Here is a 25,425-nt window from a genome sequence, read left to right on the forward strand (position 1 = left end):
TTTGAAACTTTAAGAAAATATCCTAAGGTTTAGATTCTAAGGCTCAACTTCCAAATTATGGGTAGTTTATAAACCACCTTAGATCCAAATAATTGAAAAAGGAGATCCCAGGTGCATTAAAGAGATCCTCAATAAAAAAGAGTACAAAAAGAAACATATTTCGGACCTATTTATTGATCATTTTTCATTCCTTTAATAAACATTCCGTTAGTATCTAGTGTGTGTCAGAAACTATTAGGTGTTTGGGCGCCGTGTATATGTACAAAAGCAGCACTGGATCCAGTGACCTGGATTTCAGTCTTGGCCTCCAACTCTAGCCAGATGATGGCCTTGGGCAAATCACTTTCAGTTTTGGGGCTTCATCTATAAAGCAGTGATGGATAAAAGACCCAGCACTAATGCCATTTGGATTTAAATTTATCTAAAATACAATGATAGAACATAACTAAAGGACAGTATTTAGGTGAAAAATGCAAAAAGCAAGGCATTCTAGAAGTCATATACTTCTCTTTCTTAAAATCCATTTGTTAATGAACAAAACAGACACAATAAATTTTCACACAAAAATTCATATTACAAATCTACTTATTGTTTTTGTCATTCCTTATTCCTTCAATAAACATTTATATAATGCCCACTCTGTATCAGAAACTGTTAGGCCAGAATGAAACATGTTCTCTGCCATAAAAAAGCTCACAATCTAGTAATGGAGATAGAGAAGGAAATATGAGTTTGGGTGTTAAGTGCTATTCATAATCAAAAAATATTTATGGACTGCCTGTTATGCTTGGGCTACACTGGTGAACAACACTGATAAGGATCTGTTTTCATGGAGTTTGTCTTCAAGTGTGAAGATGGAACAATAAAGAATAAACTGAAAATAATAAATGATGTGGTATGGGAGAAGGCAAAAAAATCATGGTGGAAAAAAAGGAGAGCCAGTTAAAGGGAAATGAGGATACCAGTCGTGTGGGTTGAAGCATTACATTGCAATTTTAAGGCTTGTCAGGTGGGCCTCTTCGAGGAGCCAACATTTAAGTGAAGTCTTGAAGGAAGTAAGGGGATTAATCAGCCACAGGGGATATCTGGGGAAAGGGCACCGCAAGCAGTGTGTTGGCAGTGGAAAGTCCCTAAACAAGGGTGGCTGGAATGAAATAAGAAAGAGGGAGCGTAAAAGGTGATGACCGGGGAGTGGCAAGGGAGAGGGAGGAGGCAAATCAGGTAGAGCCTTGTAGGATACTGTATTATAATGTACATATTTATCTAATTTAGCATATTGGTATCTTCTCATAGTAAAGCGTTTTCTTGTCCAATTCTCACTGCTGAACATAGTTACCTGGTGGCTGGTCTAAAGTCCCTTTTTTTTCTGTAGTTTAAATCTGTTTTTCATCGTTTACTGTCTTCAGAGATGGAGAATGACTGGTAATGTCGGACAAATTGAGAAAGCTAAAATGCCAATTAATGGTCAGGACTGCACAGCCAAACCAAATGGTAGATTCAAAGCCAATAATTGAACAAGGAAGACAAAAAGAAAATACTTTTCTTTTTTTATCTAAATAATGACCTTATTTCTTCACTTTTCTTTGTCATTTAAGACTCAGGGAAATGAAGGAAAATATTTTGGTCACATAAAACACCTTTTGAGGGCTCCGTGAAATTTAAGAGTTCCCTTTCTATAAGCTGTTGAGGAGTAGATGTATTTGCATGCTAAGGAGTAAGCAATGAACTAGAATAACAGTTCATTAATACATATGGTGAATAAAGATAAATGATTACCCCAAGTAGTCCAAGGGGGGGTACTTATCTTATTTACCTTTAAAAGTTAAATGCATTGTAGATACGATTTATAGATACCTGAGAGTTCACTTATATTTAGGAGAAACATATTCTTCTATACTGACTCTATGGTCCATTCTTTTTTTCTGGAGATGTCCATGAGAACTGATCTGTGATTTGGAGATAAATGCTGATTTGTGATTTTTACATTTTTTGTTGTTTCTATATGGAATATACCTGTTGGAATATAGGGCACATAAAAGGTTTAACCTTTACCACTTATTCTAATATTAAGAGCTAGTATCCGTCAGGTGGATAGGAAGAAATATTGACATAATTCATTTTTGCTACTTTTGGCTCCCTCTGGGTGAATGAAGAAAAGATGTGCAAAAATGCAGGCTGGTCATTTCTGTGGTTATTTTCAAGGCTGGTTTAGTGATTAGAATTCTAAAAGAGGAAACACTGGTCATGGAGTTCTCTCTCAGTATTACCAGTGATTTTTTCAGGCCATTTTACTTCTGAATGATCATCTATAAAGGAGACGTGAGAACTGCTACTTACTGCAATGATAGTATGATTTGAGCATACACACTTTCATGTTTGGATGATAAATTAATTGAGACACACTGTGCAGACTAGAATGATGTCCTAGTGCCATGCGAGATTATTAGCAACCTAGGCAAACGAAAGCATTTCATCACTGTAATATTTTAGACACCAAAATCTTTTGTGCCTACTAATATTACTTACCATTTTATGGTTTGGAATTAAGCTAAGGTCCCCAGAACCAGTACCTTAATGCGCTGATACCACTTGTACTTTACGCAAACCTGAAAAATGTGTGCTTCTTATATGTTAGCAATGCAATAAAAAGCAATGTTATATTTAAAAATACTTAGGCCATGTTTAGAAGAAAATGCAAAGGCAGCAAAAGCCACTTTGAACACACTTTTACGTGTTCCCGAGTATATCACAATGACTTCCATTATTCTTCAACTTGCTTACACTCAGGCTCCCAGAAAAAGTTTCGTTTCATAACAGAATTTAAGAAAATCCACAATTCTTAATGCTGACATGGAATTGTTTCTAAGCAGACGGAAATAAACTCAAATACCTGGAAATCACCATGGTCCGAGTATCTTCCCCCCAGCCCCCAATTGGATGCTGGGAAAAGAGAGATTTTTTTTTTCTCCCACGCACTGTAAAAGTTATGAGATTCTATTGCTCAAATCACCCAGAAGGAAGGTTTGGAAGTTCATGTTTCTTACAGGGTTGCCAGTTCTGCTAAAAGACTAAATGCCCTTATCATGAGTGTTATACTGTACGGCTAACAAGAAAGAGAACAAATGTAGCATAGCCTACATCAGCTACTGTGGATCAGCCTGGCCTACGGGGTCCTTTCAGTTTCACGTAGTGTACCAAGCAAGATATTCACTTACAAATGAGGAAGAACATCAAAGTGCCATCATACTGCATCTCGGAATATTGGGTTAACAGTTTGAATCCTTTGTTATAGCTCTGAGTCAAGGATTTCTGGGTGTAGGCCAAAGTATTTGATTCCTGTCTGACAATCCCTGTTTGCACCATAGACGATGATTAAAAGGCCCCTTGCTTACCTGTGAAGTTGATTTTCAGCAAGTAATCCTTGTACAACTTCTTCCCGTCCAGGAGCTTCATAGCATCGCAAAGCTTGGTGGTGTTGGGACAGAGCGTGCGCTGCATTTTGTGCAGGGCATGGGCCATGGCATAGACCGCGTTTACCACAAACATGATCTTGGATTCCTGCTCGTAGTTGCTGCTGTCGATGGCCAGGTGCTTGTCGCAAGCGCGCCGGTGGTTCCGCTTGTTCTGGAGGCTGCACTGGAACTTCTGCTCCCAGAAGTCCCTGAACCAGGGGTTGCGGTGGTTGTTGTAGGGGTTGAGGCTCTGGAAGTAGCGGTCAAACTGGCGGACTGGCTGCGAGGCCAGCTCCAGGGTGATGGCACCGTAGGCCACGTGCTCGCTGCCCTTTATAATGCTTTCCTGCGCGCCCCAGCCGTCGCTGGCCACCCAGGTGAAGGAGGTGTTGGCGCGGCTGGCGGCGGCAATGAGCTCGCGCGAGTCGTCGGCGCGCATGAAGAGGACCACGACGCGCGCGTTGGGCTTCTGCAGCAGCTCTCGGATCACGCTGTCGTAGGACTTGCGGATGTTGGAGCGACCCACCTTCTCTGCGGTGGCGATGCAGATGTTACGCAGGCGGGCTTCTTGTTCAAAGGCCTCGATCCCGGTCTCCCCGTAGTCACCCTCGGAGGCCACGGTGGACACGTAGGTCCAGTTGAAGAACCGCAAGATCTCGGCCATGGCTTTGGCCTGGTAGAAGTCGGGGGGCACTGTCCTGGCAAAGTAATCATAGCGTGACTTGTCGCTGAGTTTGGCACTGGTGGACGCGTAGCTTATCTGAGGAATCTGGAAGAGCCGGAGCAGGTTGGCCACCTGAGAGGAGGGGGAAAGGGAGATGCCTGTTTCAGGAACTCAGAACTAAATAACTGGACATAAAAAAATGAATAATACCAACGTTTTTACCCCGCTCCTTTTTCACTTCTTGCTCGCTAGTCACTAAACTTTTCTTGATGCTTTGCCAGATGCGTTCCTGGAGACTGTATTTTGGATATTAGGCAGCAGTTTCCAAGCAGGTAGTTTACGCTTCGGGAAAGGTCATAGTGGAGAAAGGAGAAGGGCATGCCCCTTTCTCTTCCAGACTGTATGCTAGACTGCGGACTAGGATCAGGTTTGTTCAGGTGTCCTCACTGTGGTTGTTTGAAGTATCTGGGGTCCTCTTATCACTCAGTCAAACAGTGAACTACAGTGAATTGGCCAAATTTAGTTTTTAGACAACTTGGCTGTAGTTGTATAGAAAAAGCCTGGATGTTGTCTAATTCTCACTTCCCCCTCTTTCGCTAAAAACAGCAGTCTCTGAAAGAGTTTAATTTGGGAACTGTATGCCACATGGACAGTCCAAATTAGACATTTATTATCTGGGTTAAGCACACACACACACCCAAAAAAAATCAATTCTATTTGGTCCACCCCAAATTTTCGGCATATACTTTTCTAAACTTCAGAAAAGCTTGACCAATGTTTTCTTTGCGTTCTTTTTCTTTTAAAATTTTTCTTTCTAACTTGAACTATGTGAAAAGAAAGCATACAAATGCTATTTTATAATATTTTAGATTAAAAAGCAAATAAGAAACTATTGAGGACCTTGCTAAGAAAGAACCATCTATTTCAAAATGTTTAAAACTTATTCTGGATAAAGAATTTAAATTTCTTATATTCACCTATCAATAATAATTTCATTATTTATTACAGAATAAGAAAGTGACATGAGCTTATCAAGGAGAATTTTATGCACAAAGTGTTATGTAAATATATGTTTTAAAATATCTACACCAATTATAGCTATATCTAATAATAAGTTGGTTTTTCTTTCCTGGCTACCCCACATATTCTGAACACGTCTTTCTCTATACTGACTTTAGTTATGCAATATACTAAGTGGACTTTAATCAGAAACAACATCAGTATTCCGATATACTCTGTACTGTGAAATTTTCCTTTTGGAAATTGTGGTTTCAGGTTTATATTCAACATGTAGGAAGCACAGCTTGAAATAGGCAGCTGTTAGCAGAGCACAAGTAATATAAAACAACTGACATCTGAGTCCTGATTAATCATCATTTCAATTGGCAAAGGAAACCAACAGCCAAGTTCGTACACAGCCACACAGCATGTTCTTGGAGATCTGGCCCTGCTATAAAACCAACACTTGATATAGCCCAGAGCTATCGAAAATGTTGTCTATATTTTTTCAAATCCTGGTACCTCTCACTTACCTATAAATAGAACAGCTAGAAAATCTGGCACTTAGCATGCAATATAATGCAAATTTAGGACCCAAATCTCTCTTGTGTTTTGTATTTGCTAAAGACTTTTTATATTCTAGGAGACAAGTGAATTTTGGGGAATAGAGTGAGTGAAGGGGTTGGTGGGTAGATGAAGGCTATTATACCATTTATTTCTTCTTTCCTCAGGACCCTAGACAACATGGCCTATACTAATTCATTTGAACATAGGAACATGGCTCATTTACTCAGACTGATTGAGATGGCACTGAGCCACTACTGAGTACCTGGCTTCCTTTGGGTTCATGTACCACTGTGGCAGACTGGTGATAAGAACCCTGTCTGTGCATAGGCTTGGCTTGATTATGAAGTTTCTGGGTAGCACTAAAGAGGCCACCTCTTCTTGATGCTACAGTTATATGCATCAGGACCTGAACCCCTCAAGGAAGCAGAGAATGAAAGGATCTAGCAAATGCCCAGAGACATTACTTTCTGGCTAGGAACTACGTGGAAGAATCCTAAACTGGGAACTTTCTTCTTCTGAGGGCTTTAAGAAAATAGCTCTTGTCTTTTGACTGATAGAATCCTGTGGCTTCATGTCTACCTCTCCAGAATATGAGAACAATTTACAAATAAGACAGGCTGTACAAGAGAATGAACTAGACATAGAATAATGGCAATATGACAATGATTCTCTACTGGGAAGGGGCACAATAAGCTGTAGCATTTTTGGAAAGGTGGTGGGTTAGAATAAAACTGCAGTTATTGCCATCATTTTAAGGATAGTCTCTCTCTCTCTCTCTCTCTCTCTCTCTCTCTCTCTCTCTCTCTCTCTCTCTCCCTCCCTCTTTCCCTCCCTCCCTCCCTCCCTCCCTCCCTTTTTCTCTCTCTGTGTGAGTGTTTAATGAGGATATTACAACCTACTCTAGAAAAAGGAGACGTGTTCAGTGAGCTGAAACATGAGAATGGAACACTTATAAGGAAATAAGTATAATCTCAATTGTACCATCTATAGTGAGTTATAGAACAAAGCGCTGATCTGCTTTTATCATGGTGAGCTGTTCCTTTCATAATTAATTTCCTTAGATTATAAGAATAAAAATACTTAATGTAAAAAGTAATCACCACAGAAATCAGCAAATTATAAATTTCCCTTCCTTTCCTTCTTACCCACCTGAACCTGATTTCTAGAGAAGAATAAAGTTCATAGTTTGGTTTATGCATTTTAAAAATGTGTTTATTCTATTGTAAAACCAGTTATCAATGTACTGGGGATATCTATATCTATATCTCTCTATATACATATATATAATCTATATATTCCTTTTATATTCAAAACAGCCTTTTATGATACATATTATTATCTCCACTTTACAGAGGCGAAAACTGAGTTCTACTACGTGAAAAAAGTTGTTAATAATTGTATAATTAGAAAGTGGGAGCAAAATCAAGGTTTTCACTTTAAGTACCACGGCTATCCTCTCATAACTTCCTGTCTACCCTCTCCTGTGTGACTGAATCTGAAGTTTGAAGCACAGAAAGGCACCCGGTAGGAAGAATAAAAGAGAGAAATCAAAGCAATGTTGTGGCACACACCAGGAACTGCCTAACTGCCGTTAGTAGGAACATCTTTTTAACATAAAACTTAAAACTAGGGTTGGGGGATATCCAGATATTTGTCAGCTGGATGTTTCCTATCTCCGTTTTCTAAAACCTGGGCATCTAAAACATTCTTGACTCACTTTACTGGCCATATGGTTTCTCTGAGAAAGCATGAAGAATAAGGGGAACTCCTACACTGGACATCATTTTTAAAATAAGTACCATTTTAGGATGGGGAAGTAATGTGAAATTCTGGAAGAAAGTTACCCAATTAGATTATTAGTAGGAGTGGCAGAAGAAAAAACAGGATCTAATTATATACGCTTTTTTAAAAAAATATTTTAAGTGTAGAGATACACTTCTCACGAATAGAGACTCTGAAAAGGTATATAGCTGAAGAGAGACAAGAAGACAAAAAATAATTCAGAAAATACAGAGTAGTCTCAACAAGTTAGAAAAGACAAGATCTCCAAAGGACCCACTAAGTTGGTAGGCTGCATTAAGGGATTTTAGCGTTAAAAGAACTAGTGGCGAGGGATGGATACTATTGGTATACTGGGTCCTTGGGCATCCCCATGGACAACATAAATGATTGGGATGAATCTATGAGAATTAGGAAGATTAAAAGCACAGAATGTGAAAATGGAGCAAGATGGGTTTTATTGTTGTCATTGTTTTGTGTGTACATTATGTTTCAGAAGATGTGGTGGGAAGAGAGAACCATTGGATGGGGAAATTGGTTCTAGATAAGTAAAAAACAGACACTGCCCAGTCCTTGCATCCTGATTCTCCCCAATGAGAATGTTTCCTAACCTAGAATTGGTGATACACTAATATGAGAAAGTTGTTTCATGTCAAAGTAGGAGAGAATAGTGAAAGAAAAGCTCATAATCATAGTAACTGAGTTTGTCTCCAGTACTGTATCCTGGAATCTGTGATCCTGGAAGAAATCACAGATTAAATGATGTAATAACTATCGATAGTCTTTGAGAAATCAATAATAGGAGACTGTTAGAGGGTACAAAGGGTGGTAAGGGCAAATTCGGGAACTATAAATCAAGAATAAATATAAATAAGCATGATGTATTTTGGTAACTTTCTAGAATAGAGTTTTCTAATAGAGGGCATGTAAGCACTTAGAAATGAATAAGGCAATTGGTTACCAGGAATCAACACAGATTCACAAAAAGTCAATTCCACTAGAATCTCTTCAACATTAGTTGAATCATTTAGTGAAGAGTTGTAGTCATGGGGGACCATGACTTCAACAAGACACTGATGACATCATTTAGATTCTTGTGGAAAAGGAAAAGTGATAGGAATTGGATGACAGAATTAAATATACCGAAAGAGAACGACTTGGAAAAAATTCTGTATGAGATGGTCACGTAAGATCAAATTTTTATCAATAACTTTGGAAAAAAATATAAATAAGCTATAAGATCATTACAGTGTAGAGCTGGAAGGAGCCATGAAGCTAATAAAAGCCTTTTACTTTTGCTGTATAAGTTACGAAGCTAAAGCTTACGAATAAGTAGAAAAGCAATGAGGAAAGCCCAGTCACTTGATTTTTTCCAAAGGACTAGTCTCCCTCTCTGTCAATAAGATGAAATTACAGAGGGAGAAATACCCATTTCTTGATTTAAGTAAAAATTACACAAATGAAGAAAGAATAAGAAAACTAGGAGAAATGAGGGTACCAATGCAAAGTTGAATGTTGCAGAAATTTCCCTGAAATCCAAGGGTGGCAAAAGTCAAAGAGAGGTTATTGAGTGGTTTGCTCTCTTTAGATTCCAATTTAGATCCACCGGTTGTAGATGTACTTGTATTATCTCCTTTAATTCTCATTATGATCTTATGAAGTAGATACTATTATACCAGTATCCCATTTTAAACTGAGGGACGGAGGCACACAGCACATAGGGATCTTGCAGAAGAGCCCATAGGTGGTAAAGACAGGATTTAATCCCAGGCGTTTTGACACTATGTATGCTCAATTTCCCAACTAATTCAATCATTCTGCAATCCAAGCTCTTAATCTCAGCCACACACAATTCTTCTCACTACAATGTAGCAGTGATACATTTCAGGTTATAACATGTTTGTCGTTTTTTTTATTTATAAAGACATGAATTCCTTGATTTGAGGATTATAAGCAATCATTCCTTGTTATTAAAAGTATACTTTTTCATTTCTCAGTCTATGCTTTCTTGCGACTCTATAAACATTCGTTTATTGACTGATCATCTACGGAGATAAAAAGAGTTGTCTAAGAATGCAGGGGAAATTTCAACTGAGAGGTTGAAAACTTCAAGCTATAAATATCATGATCACGTTTGGTTTTATGATTTATGTGACAGATGCAATCACCTTATGACAGATCCTAGGGTCTGAGAGGCTGCGTGCAGACTTAGCAGAAACACTTTCCATCTGTAGTGTGTACTAGAGTTTTATAGTCAATGTTCAGACACCTTGGGTATCCATTTTCTGGATGGCTTGAATTTATCCAGGACTTCATATTGCCATGTTTTCGTTGTAACCTATCAAGTCACAAATATATTAACTCTTTTTCCTGGCTTGATGAGAACTGCATAGGAAGCTGGTCTTGGCCAGGTAACTACTATGTTTTCCAGCAAATACTAAGATCTCAAACTAGTATTTTTGTCTTTTCCCCAGTTTTCTGGTTGTAAACTGTAGTTATTTAGGCTGGGTTTCACCTGCAATAGTTGTCCAGCACGACCCTGGTACATGTTGGTGAATGTCTGCTACCATTTTCCCATTGTTTTTCCGTCTAAATGAACTCAAATCTATGCAGTTTCTTCAATTTTCTGTGTTCTGAAATCTACATGCCTTTGCACATGTTGATCCTTCTGCTTGGAATGACCTTTATCACTTGTTTGCTCAGCTACTCCCATCAAAGGCCCCTTTTCTGAGAACCTGTTCTTGAAACCTCACTTCGGACTGAGTTGTATACATTCTCTGAGACTTTCACTCCGTGTATTTCCCTCATGACACTGTAATCCAAGTATATGAGTAGATTATTCACAGATGCCTCTACTCAAATGAAAACTCTTAAAGACAGTAGATGTGTGTTTTTCATCCCTGTTTCCTCAAAGCCTTGCAGAGTACAGAGGCACTCCATGTTTTTTAAGTGAATGAGTCGATGCATGAATTGATAGTTTCCTGCTCGTCCATGTTACCTTTTCTAATTACAAAGATACGTTTCTGTGGGGGAAAATACAAAAACAAAAACAAAATAGCTGACCACCAGCAAGCAACGTAAAGCTGCTCTCGAACACTACTGATAAACAATTTGCTGTACAATGTGTATCCTTCACTGATTATAGTCAATTTTCACCTAAATAAGATGGCACATAAGACAAGGAATTGTTGTAGACCCTTAGGAATCTGAAGCAAGGTTTTCGTACCATTAAACAAATTTCTCCAAATTATCTCTATGTAACTACCTATGAGTAAAGAAGGTAATAAACATCATACCAAGTACATCTAGTCACTGCATCAATTCCCGTTAGGCTAGAAAACTGCCTCTTTGTTCTAAGGAAAAGAAACCAATGGCCTTATTCAAGCAGTCTTAATCCTCAAGCTACATAAACCTAAAATAGGAGTCATGTAAACTTATACCTAAGGCAGACTTCACCATATGAACTGATACTAACGCCTGCTGATAAGATAAGGTTATAAACAATTGTATTACGTGCAATACAAATGTATTACGTGCAAGACTCAGAAACAGCCAAACACTCAGAGCTCATATCAGTTGCTTACTTATTCTTTTTTTTGGGGGGGGGGGGAATGTGTAAAACTTTACCTTTCCTGTAATCATTTGCTGATTGTGGAGTGATGCTACTGTAGGAATCCAAACCATCCTTATTCACTGTTGGAAATTTTGGGTTAAAGACCAATTTATTTGGGAGTTTACTTCTCCTAACATTTTTTAGCAAGTTATGGGTACTGTTCTTTTTAGGATTTCTGGTGCCATGCTTCATTTCAATGGTGTTCTCATCATGGAAGCAAAAGAGTATGAACTATGGGAAAGAGCTCAGGTAGTCTAGTATCCTTTGCAGTTGTGAAAAAAAGAAAATATGAATTAAAAATTTCAAAGTCACCTCTGAGTGTCTACTTTAGTCACTCTTCGCACTCGGGACATCGATGACATACCCATTTCAAACATGAGTTTTATGCCTTCTGTGGTGACACAATGCCAAATATTTTTTTAACAGAAGACAAAAAGGAGTATGCAAATTTAGAGTCTAGTAGAAATAAGCTTCCCCCTAAGGTAATTGTCCATCATGAGGATTCTTTTCAGAACTTCCCTTGCTATTGGCTTCTGAGGCTGTGCTGATACTTTAATGGGAACAACAGTCATTGGTCTTTATGTGGATCTATGCTTAGCTACAAAAATTCCAGATGGCAAAGAGGCATTATGTGCTCAATTTCCAAGAAAAGTGCTATCTACAGAGCTGAACTCTATATATTTGAAAAATAACCCACTGCTGTGATCTTGGGAATCAGGAGGCTCAATGATCACCTTCAATTATCACCTCTACATTCTGTGCTGTCCATATATGTCTTTGGGGCTGGTGTCTAAGAATAAGCCTGCACCTTCAGTTGTTTTTTTACACATGCAGTGCTGAATGCTTTGTTTCATTTTTTTAAATTTAATGCTTATGTATCAGCCTGGAAGAGAACCACTACGTGCTGTACATCTGCTATCTCACAACCCAGGTTATTACATAAAGCAAGTTTTAAAAGTTGTGATGCTAAGAGTCCACAGTGACCCTCCTATTCAGATTGATCAAGTTACTCTATTAGTTGTACAGTATTCCAGGTTGCATTGAATTTTAAATGGGAACTGGAGGTGGTATGTAGTTGGGAAGCTGCTTGAGGAATTCAAACTGCTCATATCACATGAGTTATCTGCCTATAAAGGATGCCAATCGTATTGTTATTGTGGAAAGGATTAGTCACTTTTTTTTTGGACCATACTACCTGCAGCAGCACATCTGGGAATGTTTTACATGAAAGGAGTTGACTGAAGCCCATGCCTGAAGGCCAGAGATTAATCTGGATTTAGGAAATCATATAATGGGGGTATAGTAAGTAAATGCCAGTTTTCTCAGTATAATCTGCAAAGTCACTGATTCTTTTTTAAATTTAATTTAACTTTTTTTGTATTAGTTTCAGGTATACAAAACAACATAATGATTAGACATATATACCCCTCACAAAGTGATAATTCCCCCAATCTACTACCCCTCTGACATCATATGTAGCTGTTACAATACCATTGACTATATTCCCTATGCTGTACTCCATATCCCATGACTACATATATATAATATATATAATATATAATATATATTTAATAAATATATACATTTAATACGTATTTAATAAATATATATTTTATATATATTATATACATGCATAAATATATATATATATATATATATATATATACATATACATATTTAATTATGGTTGGCATTCAATATTATTCTATATCAGCTTCAGTTGTGTAGTGCAGTGGTCAGGCACCTATACAATCTATGAAATGGTAAGTCCAGTCCCCATCTGGCACCCTACATAATCTTTACAACATTATTGGTTATATTCCCCGAACTTTATTTCATATCCCGGTGACTACCAATTTGTACTTTCTAATCCCCTCAGGACACAAAAACATTCAAAAATTCATATTGCCATTCGAATTCAACAGCATGACTTAGTCCTGATTCCTGATGGTCTTGCATGGACATTTGAGACAAGATCCCTTAATCATGGCAGAAATTTTCAAAAATGACTCGAAGGAACACGGATTTCTATCCCACCTTCTCCATAAATTGCTGTAGTTAACATCTGTGGTTTAGAACCCAGATAGTCAGACACTTTCATTTTCCTTATTTGTGAGTAAGGGACTTATTATTAATAGTAAGGTTATCCATTTTGTCCTTCTTGTAGCTCATTGCTGAGGCTGCAATGATATACTGACCACATAGAATTCTTTGAATCACACTTTTTTTGCCCAGAAGACTGGCATTATAAGACACATCAGGTTTCTCATCATGACAGTGCCACTCCACATTTGACAAGTGTCTGTCTTGTTCCCTTACTAACAAGGCACTATCTCAGGAACAACTTTATTTCTACCCAGACTTAGCAGGTACTTACAGGAGGAACAAAAATGTATTTTCCCCACTAAATCAGTCTATATCTGCTCTTTGCTCCTTTTTTACCCCAAGAAAGAATTTTCAACAGAAATCAAGGAACTGAATTGGTTTGGATTCCAGTCACTAACAATGGGATCAAAAAGTTTATGTCATATCTGGTCCAGAGTGCTTTCGTATTTGCTAGCAACACTAGTAAAAAGCACAACTCCCAGGGTAACTTGACACCGACAGACTTGGTAGAAACAGGTCCTTTTTAGTACCTTAGATATTGATTTTTGGCAATGCCTCTTGAGAGCCACAAGTTGAAGTAATCCATATTTTTCTGTAGCCCCTGAAGTCGCTGTCTAATATTAGGTTGGTATAAAAGTAATTTGTTATTCTAATGGTTAAAAATAATTGCAAAAACTGCAATTACTTTTGCACCAACGTAATAATAATATGAAAAATACAGCTTTATCAATAAAAAAGTCATCCCTGTTCTTGTTGGCTGTTAACCAAAGACCAAAAGCTGTTGGGTATGCCTAGGGGGATCAGAGGGCTGTCGGCTAATTAAAAATAAAAAGATTATTATTTACTTCTGAGATTCTGTGGCAATAATTAGGGCAGAGGGATATATACCATATTATTTGTAGCCAATAGGATTGTATTGTTCATGTTTTCCTGTTAACTTCATTAATTCAACAGAACCATCAGGTATAAAAGCAGAAAGCATAGATTCAGTGCACAGAATTGGAATCAAACAGGCCAGCATTGAAATCCCAACTCCTTTTCTCACTAGCTTTGTCTATTTAAGGAAGTTATTTTAATTCCTTAAACTTCAATTTCTTCATCTGCATAAAGGGAATAATACTAGTCTCTGGATTATGAAGTTACATGAGGATTAAATGATAACCCACATGAAGCACTTAACTCACTGGCTGGTACATAGTAAATGCTCAAAAAGTGATAAAGTGATAGAGATGATGAATAATGTTTAATCCAGCAGTCATTCATTCAGCAAACTTTGATCAATGCCAATTATACAAGGACCTATTCTAAAATTAAGGTTTTTCTAAGATGAGTAATGTATCCCCACTATCTTCCAGGAAGTTATAGTCTGGTAGAAGACAAAGAAACACAATGTGGATAAATTTTGAGATATATGTACACACACTGATACAAAAACACAGGTGAAGGAGCTACTAATTACATTCAGGTGAGTCATGGCAGGCTTCTATGTAGTGGTGACCTTTAGGGTTGATCTTAAGGAGTAAGCAAGTTTGTCGGGCAGGGAAAAGAGAAAGTTTTTAGGCAGAAGGAAAAACACAAAAACAGAGATGGGAAAATGTACATTCGTTTTCATAGTATCAGATAATTCATTATTATCTGGGTATCCAGTGTCTGGTAGGGATTATTAGGGTAAGAAAGAATAGAGTGACTGGGGAAAGACTGCTAAGTATTTTATATGCTATGCTAAAGATTTTGTATTTTATTCTTTAAGAGATAAAATGACATTAAAATTATTTAATTAAGGGAATGACATGACCATAGTTATGTTTTGAAAAGACTACAGTGGGTGACATCCCATTTGAAAAGAAAGTCAGGGAAGGGTAATCAGATGTACAAAATACTCATTCTGACTTTGGCTGTGTGTTTGTGAAGGCCAAGGACCATGTAATCCCAATAATAATGAATAAATTAATAATGGAAAGGTCAAGATTGGAGATTTAAAGAAAAATTTGAGTCCACTTAAAACCATTTATTTGATTGGTAGTAATTACACAAGTACTTATGTCTTAATTTGTTCTCCTGTTTGTGTCATTACAGGTCACCTCGTATCCTTTTTGGAAGGAAGCAGATCATAATACTCGTTTTCGGAGACTGTAGAAAGGATAAAGAGCTTTTAAATTATTGGTAGCATCTTAGAAAAGATAACATAAAGACTTTCTTTTAGATAGAAATAGAAACTTAGAGTCTGTTAAATAGACATTGATAACAGTTGAAATTTACTGGATGACACCAACCTGCATTTATTGTTGCATTTCTTTAAATCTTGTATAAATTATATTCCTTAAAACTACTGTGTAAACCTAAATCATCTGTGCTTAATGCACATCTGTAGTTTTTATTTTGATGAAGTTACTTTTTTATAGAAAAACTCTGAACACATTGTAGATTATGTGTTCAATCATACCTGTTTTCCATATTGGGAGAGCTTAATTGCCTGTTTTGCATTCTCTGAGGCCACATTGTAAACGCAATGGCAGCTACCCAAAATGGAGGCCCAGTGCCTGGGAGGAATCAGCTAGTCCCTGGGAGGCACACCTTGCACATTTAATCGACTGAGTGATGGCAAATGTCTCAATATGTTTTGCCATTCTGACCACTTTGGCAAGGAAATCTGGTTTATATTTGGAATATAATTTTTGTAGGTGTTGCTTCTATAGAATTCCCCCCTATGGTAACAGTCAGGACTTTGTCACTCGAAACAGAGGGATTTCCATAGTCTACCAGGGGGTGATGTCAAAATAGCAACACCACAATTTAGTGTTCAAAGTCCCACTGATACACTGCCCAGAGTATCAATGTTTACTTAGAGTTTAACTGCAGGTATTTTTGGAACACTATTCTTAAATTTCCAAAGTTCACTATTGGAAAAATACTGTATAAATTTTCAACTGCATTTTTCATAGACCAGTAAAAGCATTTCTACTACGTTAAATCAATGGACTTCAGTATCAACTGCTAAGTGTTGGCTGTTTCCATATTGAAATACTGAGCCTTGTGCAGATTGATCTATTAAAAAGGGATACATTTAATGGTAATTTGAAAAGAGAACTTCGTGTTGTTAAAGCAAAATCATATGTTAGGTTTAACTAAAAGAGTCAGGAGTCCTATTTCAATAAGCTTACCATTTAATCTATAATCATAGCATAAAACATTTGCTGATATCTTAGGAATGTCTGTATACCTTGCTTTTCACTCTATGACATCCATCATAGACATGTGACCACAATGGAAGCCCTGGGCCATTCTATTTATTGCCCCGTGAACAGTGGTCCTGATGATAACCTCCTGTTTTTCACAAGACTAGTTTCCAAATAAACACCGACAGAAGGGGAACTAATTAAATAATAAATTAACTCCAAAGCAAAGGAAAAAAATAGTTCACCTTAGATAATACCTCTGGTGATAAATTTCTACAATGAAAGAATGTTAACCAAAGCACTTTTAAATGTGGCTGAATGGATAAGAAAACAAGATCCTTACACATGCTGCCTACAAGAGACCCACTTTAGATTCAAAGATACACACAGACCGAAAGTAAAGGGATGGAAAAAGATATTTCATGCAAATGGAAACAAACAAATGAAAAACTATGGTAGTGATACTTATACCAGGTAAAATAGACTTTAAAACAAAGGCAATAACAGGAGACAAAGAAGGATCCAGTAATCCCACTTCTGGGTATTTATCCAAAAAAACCCAAAAAGCTACTCCGAGGGGACGTGTGCATCCGTACGTTCATTGCAGCATTATTTACAATCGCCAAGATGTGGAGGCAGCCTGGGTGTTCGTGGATGGATAAATGGATAAAAAATAGAAGGTACATGTATATAATAGAATATTACTCAGCCATAGGAGGGAATGGGTTCTCACCATCTGTGGCAGCATGGATGTACCTGGAGGATATTGTGCTGAGTGGAGTATGCCAGACAGACAAAGACAGATGCAATGGGATTTCACTTATAGGTCAAATCTAAAGAATGAATAATCAACAAAACAGAAACAAAGATACAGAAAACATTTTGATGGTTGTCATATGGGAGGGGCATTGGATATGAGTGAAAAGGGGGAAGGGATTAAGAAGTACACAGTGATTGTTACACAGCAGTCATGGAGATGTAAAGTAAAGCATAGGGAATGTAGTCAATAATATGGTAATAACTATGTATAGTGCTAGGTGGGTACTGGATTAGTCAGGAGGATCACTTCTTAAATTTACAAATGTCTAACCACTATGCTGTACATCTGAAATTAATATAAATAATAGTGGATGTCAACTGTAATTGAAAAAGTAAAAAGGTAGGGAAAGGTGAAGAGGAATAAGAGGTCCAAATTTCCAGGTATAAAACAAATAAGTCATGGGGATGTAATGTACAGCACAGGAAATATAGTCAATAATATTGTGATAATGTGGTACAGTGTCAGATGGTTGCTGGACTTATTGTGGTGATGACTTCTTTAGGTATGTAAATGTTGAATAATTGTGGTATACACCTGAAACTAATATCATATTGTGTGTTAGCTATATTTTAATAAAAATCTTTTTAAAAGGATAGTAATGGAGGTGTGTGTTTATTTAGTGGGAATTTGGGACAGGTTTCTCAAAAGGGTTGGGGTTTGAGCTGAGAACTGAAGGAGGGAAGGATTTGGCAAGGTTTCTAGACAGCTACAGAAGATTACATTCCAGGTGGCAGTATGTTCTCTCTCTTGTGAAAAAATATGCAGATATTATCCAGTAGACTATGAGAAAGCAAATTTCCAGGAAGATTTCAAAGGCAGATTTTCCATTTACAAAGATCTAAAAGTTTTTTTCCTGTTCAACTCCATTCCTTTCTTTTCAATCTGTTATTCTTTCTGATCTCCTAGCACTTGTGTTGTCAACTGATACTCAGGTCTTATACTTGTACCTGTTTTATGTATGGATTTGATATTTCCAAATTTGTTTTCACCTATCTCAGGGGCTCATAAGATGTCTACTATTTAAAATTTTATTTTACATTCTCTCTGCTCCATATTGCCCAGACTTTACACAATAGTGTTCTTGCTGTACCTAAAATATATATGTTTAATAAATGCTTATTTTCTGATGACAATTGATTTTATGAGTGCCCTAGTTCTAGTACATAGGTCATGAGATGTTTGACTCACCAACTTCACAAAAATACTGCTATGATTAAATGAAATAACAATTGACAGGATTTCTTCAAAGTGATCCTGATGGGACAGAGCCTATTATTTATTTTGCTTTATGTTTTAGCTACTTCCTTTGTAATCATTCATATCCTCATAGTATTTTGCTTGAGCAAAACATAATTATAAAATTAAGAAATGCCCTTAAATACCATATACAGACGACCTCTGACTTATGATGTTTCAACTTAGAATTTTTTGAATTTATAATTGTGTACAAGTGATACACATACAATAGGAACTGTACTTTGAATTTTGATCTTTTCCAGGGACAGCCATATGCAGTCCAATACTCTCTCATGATGCTGGAAGCTAGCAAGAAGATGATTTTGCCCAACTGTAAGCTAAGGTAAGAGTTCTGAGCATGTTTATCGTAGGCTAGGCTAAGCTATGGTGTTCCATAGGTTAGGTGTATTAAATAAATGTATTTTCAACATATGACATTTTAAACTTACGGGTTTATTGAGACATACCTGATTATAACTTAAAGAGCATCAAATACTAATATGTACTTCAAATACTAATATGTTGCTTCAGTTTCCTCAATAATAGACTGGTTTTTGCTTGAATAATTCCAGTGACAGAGAACTCACTTCCTTACATACCCCTCCTTCCAGACTTTTCATTTCTAAGAACTCTTTCTATGTTGGTCCTAACTGTGCTTTGCTCTAAATCAGTTTGTCAGTGGGGGAAAAAAAAGGAAAATTTTGTAATTTGGCAATGTATGGGAATATTTTTGGATGTCACAACTTGAGGTGCTACTGATATCTAGTCTAGTGGGTGGAGGTCAGTGATGCTAATAAACATCCCACAATGCACAGGACAGCTCCACACCACAAAGAATTAATTGTCCATCCTGGTAGTGTCAAGGCTGAGAAACTCTGCTCTACATTCAATTATTTATCCACAAAAAATGTTAAGTTTTCCGTTCAGCGGGCCATCTGATACTTGGACACAGCTAGCTATCTGAAGGTTTTTATAACTCCATGTCCTTCAACGATTTTTCTGATGCTCCTATAATAAGACCCAGCAATTCACATGTGACTCTTCCCCAAAACATTTGAATTTAAAGGAGGAATAATTGAGAGAAGGCAATGCCTAATATAAATTGACCAGTGGTGACCTACTTTCATACTATGGAGGAGGAATAATAGAGTAGTATCTTTATGTGTTGTTCTCCTTATCGAGATAAAAATCTGTGAAAGTTACTGCAGGGGATTTGTTTAAGGAGTATTCTTCTCAGAGACATGATGTGAGCACTGCGTGGCATGTCCAAAGCCACGTCGTGATAAGCAATGTTATAATGACCATCACCTGGGGTCAGAGAGTGCTCGGGATGTGGATATTGCTAAAAATTCTATAAAAGGGTCTGATTATACCAGGGATGGGAAGAGGTAGTAAGATCCTTTCAGGGCTCTCTTCTGCCCTTTTTATGAGTTCCGCTTTTAGACACCATGTCACCCAAATCCCCATTCGTGGCTGAGGTCACTTTAACACTCAGGGACACAACAAAATCTGTCATATGCCAGCGAGAATTTGCTCCAGCTAGGCAAGAAAGACTGACAAAATGATACCTCCTCTGAAAAGAGTGAGGGGCATTTTTGGAACATTTCAAAAAACTTTTAGACTAGACAACTTAGAAGCTCTAACTACAGTCTGTTTGAAAAAGCACAAGCATAAACACTGCTTCAAATTAAGTACCATGGAGACAATTGCATAGCTAAAGGCAACTGGCCTGTTCTCTTCTTGAAGAAATACCATTGTCCCTGAAGTGGGCAGATTGCAAGCCTAGAGACAAGAGCAGAACAGTCTTAAAAATGCTTGGAAAAGAAACTTATTCACTAGAGATGACGGATAGATTCCATGTATATTTGCTAATAAAGAAGAATTTTGATGCTAGCTTTCATTGATTACTGAATTAAGGAATCAATACTGTTGCTTTATATAAAGGACCACCACAGAGTGGTTTGTCTTACTTAATAAGAGTCTTGGTTAAATAATTATCTGAGCCTTCATCGGTGGTGATGCAGCTTAACCCAGCAAATCATTAAGCATTTCTCCTTTCATGCTGTTTTCACTATCTGCCAACAGTGCCTATTGTATGAACTAACGCTGCAGGGAATATCTCCTCTGCGGACTTCCAGGAGAATTCTCCTTAGTGGGAAAATAATGAAAGAAGAGGAAGCTGGAGAGAGAGTGCCTCCTGAAGCAATCCCACCGATAAAGCAATCCTGGCCCCAAAGGCAAGATTATAACCTCTAACAGACCCAACCACAAAATGGAAGATACACAAATATTATCATTCTTTATAATTGTCTCTTTCAACAGGCAAATGTATTACTGAAAACTTTGTGACCTGATTTGAAACTGGATGCTAAATTAGATGATAGGAGTTCTAAAATTTGTATAGTGGATTTGTACTAGTATATTTTCCTCTATAGTTTTATGCTCTTTTTCGCCCCCTCCTCAGTTTAAGCAAAGACATTTTCAAGTAAATATTCAAGAACTCAAAAGCTGTTAAAAATGGATGGCAGGTTTGAATGGTGTGCATGGATCTTTGTGGCCACCAGCTACACACTGTCACCACGGTTACCAGACACGGTGAAAGGTTTGCAAACTTAATTGTCTGACCTTGTATAATCAGAATCAGTCCAGGAGCAGAAGTAGGTGAGTGTGAGAGGTACCCCGAAAAAGCCTCTCTGCTAAAATATTTCCCTCATTTATGTACAAGAGTGCCTTAAAATCATCATTAGGAATTTATTGCTTTCGATTGCCATTGGAATTTATTGCTTTGGATTGCCATTTTTGGAATTCTTATTAGAAGACAGATATGTTTCAAAAGGATAATACACTTAAATTCTTAGCTATATAAGAATCCCCTAAGACCTGTTTTCATTCATGATGCCTAGCTGAAAAGAAGGCCTGAGGGAAAGGGTTTCTTGGAAGATGGCCTGGAGTTCCCTATATAGACAAATTGTTCCATCTCCCTGCTTACCTTGGCTGGAACAAATATGGCCTAATCAGAGCCTGAGCAGGCAGGAACTTTGGAGGCCATGGAGGAGGGAGTGAAGCTCTCTCTTTCCCTTCCTCTCCAGTGCACCCACTTACTCCCGTCAAGGTCTCTGACATCTTGCACACAGACCTCTGTCACAACTTTCTGATGGATGTTTTTCAGATCCAGCATCTCATTTTCACTGTGGTCTAATTACCCCTCCTCCAATACAACTCTCATCCTATTAGTCATCCTCAAAACCTTTCTAAAGATCATTTCTTACTTGTGAGCCACATGAACATATTCTGAATTGTAGCCACTGTTATTTCATAGTAATATTGTACCCATAGCCAGATTTTAAGTTCCTTGAGGTAAAGGCTGTGTTTTCCTTTTTTATCACTTTCGTGGTCTTTTTAACAACCACAAAAGTGAGAGCGTCTTACAGATTGACTTGCTGATGAAGCACATGGGGGATCAGTAATGACTTCATGGAACTGCTTAGCCACTGGGAGGGAAAGCCATGGAGTTGGTTTTAGATGTAGCTATTCCACTGACTTTTTCTATAATTTTACAGGTATAATAGTTGCCATTTATTGAATCTGTTAGATTTTGGTGAGGCATTTCCCACAAATTCTCTCAATTTATCCTCTCCGCAACTTTTTAAGATAGAAGCTATTTTCCTTATTTTATAGGTAAGCTAGTAACCGGTGGATTAAAATTCAAACCCAAGTCTTTCTAGTGGCAAAATGTATACCATTTTCAGTAGAGCATAATAGTTTTCGATTTTTTAAACTTATATTGTGGAGACAAAAATCATAACAGTTTTTGATTTTTTAAACTTATATTGTGGAGATTAGCATTTGTGACTTTATAGTGATATGGACCAGATAAATAAAACAATAAGCCAGGTCCTTTGATGATTAAGAAATGGCTTCTTCTGTTGTAAACAAGTACAGTATTTAAACAGTCTTCATTTTTCCCCCTAAAACAATGTGTCCTCTTTTGAGGAGTATATAGGTAATAAAATAGTAAAATTAGGTTAAACATGTCTATTTGCCAAGCAGTTTGTTCATTACTTTAGATAAATAGATATTTACACATCTACTGTAGAGTACTATTCACAAAATCACTTACTAGTGATAATATTGGGTATAATATAAATATTTATAGATCACGTCATCAAAATGGCGGCGTGAGGTGAGCCTCTGTAAAGCTCCCCTGGAATTTACAAATAATCGAACAACAATAACTCCACAAAAGACTCCCTGCACAGCAGACAGGCAAGACGAAGAGGCCCACTAATTAATTCACCTAAAGGTGGGCGAATTGCGCGAGCAGGGGAGGAGGGAAGGGAGAAGTGCGGAGACGAGCCACGCGGGCACAAGACTCACACCTAGCTCAGTGCTCCGAGTTCGCTGCATCCTGGAACTACTGCAGCTGTGGGAGAGGGAAGAACTCAGACTGCTAGGGCTCTGTTATGGCCCACAGGGCTGAGGGGGCAGCATATAACACGGCTGAAGCCAACGTTCATGGCAGAGACCTCGGAGAAACGACTGAGGGAAGAAGGCTGAAAATGGTGGTTTAAGCCCTTACTTCCGAGCAGAGAACGGAAGCCTTAGGCACTGAGACTAGCCGCCACCTCCCTACCCTCTCGGAGCTCGCCCCTCCCCCACCTGCCCAGGGCTAGAAGTGGAACAATAGCAAAGTCAGATCAAAAGAGCAGAATATTTGCTGTTCTGAGAACTGTGGGCCACAGACACAGATTCCCAGCCTAACCAATTCAGGCAAAGGGGAGGGAGCTGTGGAAGCAGGACCGACTGTGGTGGTGGTTGCCGCCATTGCTCTAGGCCACTTCTCACAACTCACCCCGCCCCTGGCCCCACCTATCTGTGTGGATCCCTGCAGGAGTAAACAGAACTGCTGAAACATACGGGCTCTGAATCTAGTGCAGGAAGAGCTATGGAACTTCAAAAGCGCTCCACACACCCACACAGATACTGCGCTCTGTGACCCAGGCGAACTATTAACAGAGGAGAAACCCGTCTCCCAGGGTACCTGCCCATTGTGTGAGAAGCTGGAATAATGCAGAGAAAACATAGCACTACCATGTGAGAGAGAAAAAAAAAGGCTCAGTCGGAGAGAAAATAAAACATTCTACCAACAAGTAAAGGAAAACAAAAGAAAGACCTCTTCCTATCAACCTGTTGCAGAAACCACTCTTGTAGATGTCTAGGAAAAGAAATAATAAATCAGTAATTGCCATGAATAACCAAGGCAACAAGACAGCTCAGAAAGAAAGTGAAAAGTCTCCAGAAAAGAAACTTAAAGATATGGAAATATGTGACTTAAATGACAGAGAATTCAAGATTGCCGTTCTGAAAAAACTCAACGAGATGCAAGAAAACACAGAAAGGCAGTTTAATGAACTCAGAAACACAATCAAAGAACAACATGAGCATTTTATGAAAGAGATTGAAATTTTAAAAAAGAACCAAATAGAATTTCTGGAGATTAAGAACTCAATAGAAGAAATTAAGAATGAAATAACCAGCTTAGGTAGTAAAGTAGACCAGATGGAGGAAAGAATCAGTGACATTGAAGATAGAAACCTGGAAATTACACAGATGGAAGAAGAAAGAGACTTGAGACTTAAAAGAAATGAAAGATCTCTACAAGAAATTTTAACGCCATCAGAAAGAGCAATATAAGAATAATGGGCATACCAGAAGGAGAAGAAACAGAGAAGGGAACAGAGAATATATTCAAACAAATTGTTGACGAGAACTTCCCAAACTTGTGGATAGAACTTGATCCGCAAATCCAAGAAGCAAATAGAACACCTAATTACCTGAATCCCAACAGACCTTCTCCAAGGCATATTGTATTGAAGCTATCTAAAATCAATGACAAAGAAAGAATCCTCAAGGCAGCCAGGGAAAAGAAGACGGTAACCGACAAAGGAAAGCCCATTAGATTATCATCAGATTTTTCAGCAGAAACTCTACAACACAGGAGGGAGTGAAGCGAAATATTCAAACTATTGAAAGAGAGAAATTATGAGCCAAGAATAATATATCCAGCAAAGATATCCCTTAGATACGAAGGAGGAATAAAGACTTTTCCAGACATACAGAAGGTGAGAGAATTTTCTAATACACAACCTACACTACAAGAAATACTAAAGAAGGCTATTCGACCACCATCAACAGGGACAATTTGTGGCAACCGAAACATAAAAAGGGGGAGAGTAAAGGCCTGAACCGGAATATGGGAAAGGAGAAAGTAAGCGTGCTGAAGAAAATGGAATACTCTAAATATCAAACTTTCTTTTACATAAACTTAAGGGTAACCACTCAAAAAAAAAATCAATAACTGAAATATATACTGTAATAAAAGTAGAAACAGAGGGAAACATCATAGAATACCACCACACAGAAATAATACACAGCAACAAAAAGGCAAAGAAACAATGGAGACAAAGCCTTACCAGAAAACTACAGAATGACAAGAAATCCTCACATATCAATAATCACCCTAAATGTAAATGGACTGAACTCACCAATTAAAAGGCACAGAGTAGCAGATTGGATCAAAAAAACTAAACCCAACCATATGCTGTCTCCAAGAGACACATCTCAGCTACAAGAACAAGCATAGACTCAAAGTGAAAGAGTGGAAATTGACACTCCAAGCAAATGGTACCCAAAGAAAATCAGGTATAGTCATAATGATATCAGATAAAAGAGACTTCAGGGTGAAAAAGATAACAAGAGACAAAGATGGACATTTCATAATGGTAAAAGGGACTATACATCAAGAAGACAAAACAGTCATCAATATTTATGCCCCCAATCAGGGAGCACCGAAATATACCAAGCAAATACTTATAGAACTAAAGGGAGAAATTGCCTAAAACACAATTATACTAGGGGACTTAAATACATCATTGACAGCTATAGATAGATCATCCAAACAGAAACTAAATAACGTAATAGCAGCCCTAAATGACACATGAGATGAAATGGAC

General features: G+C 37.8%; 1 protein-coding gene across 1 annotated transcript in view; it reads right to left on the bottom strand.

The window, feature by feature from the left end:
* GRM3 (glutamate metabotropic receptor 3) overlaps positions 1-25,425 on the bottom strand; it is a 229,898-nt gene that overhangs the window by 69,628 nt on the left and 134,845 nt on the right. Inside the window, exon 3 of the mRNA XM_081079463.1 lies at positions 3,393-4,248. Within this exon, the coding sequence (XP_080935589.1) occupies positions 3,393-4,248 (856 nt within the window). The remainder of the gene's footprint in view (positions 1-3,392; positions 4,249-25,425) is intronic.

Source organism: Rhinolophus hipposideros (assembly GCF_964194185.1).
Source record: "Rhinolophus hipposideros genome assembly, chromosome: 18".
In the NCBI taxonomy this organism is placed as follows: domain Eukaryota; kingdom Metazoa; phylum Chordata; class Mammalia; order Chiroptera; family Rhinolophidae; genus Rhinolophus; species Rhinolophus hipposideros.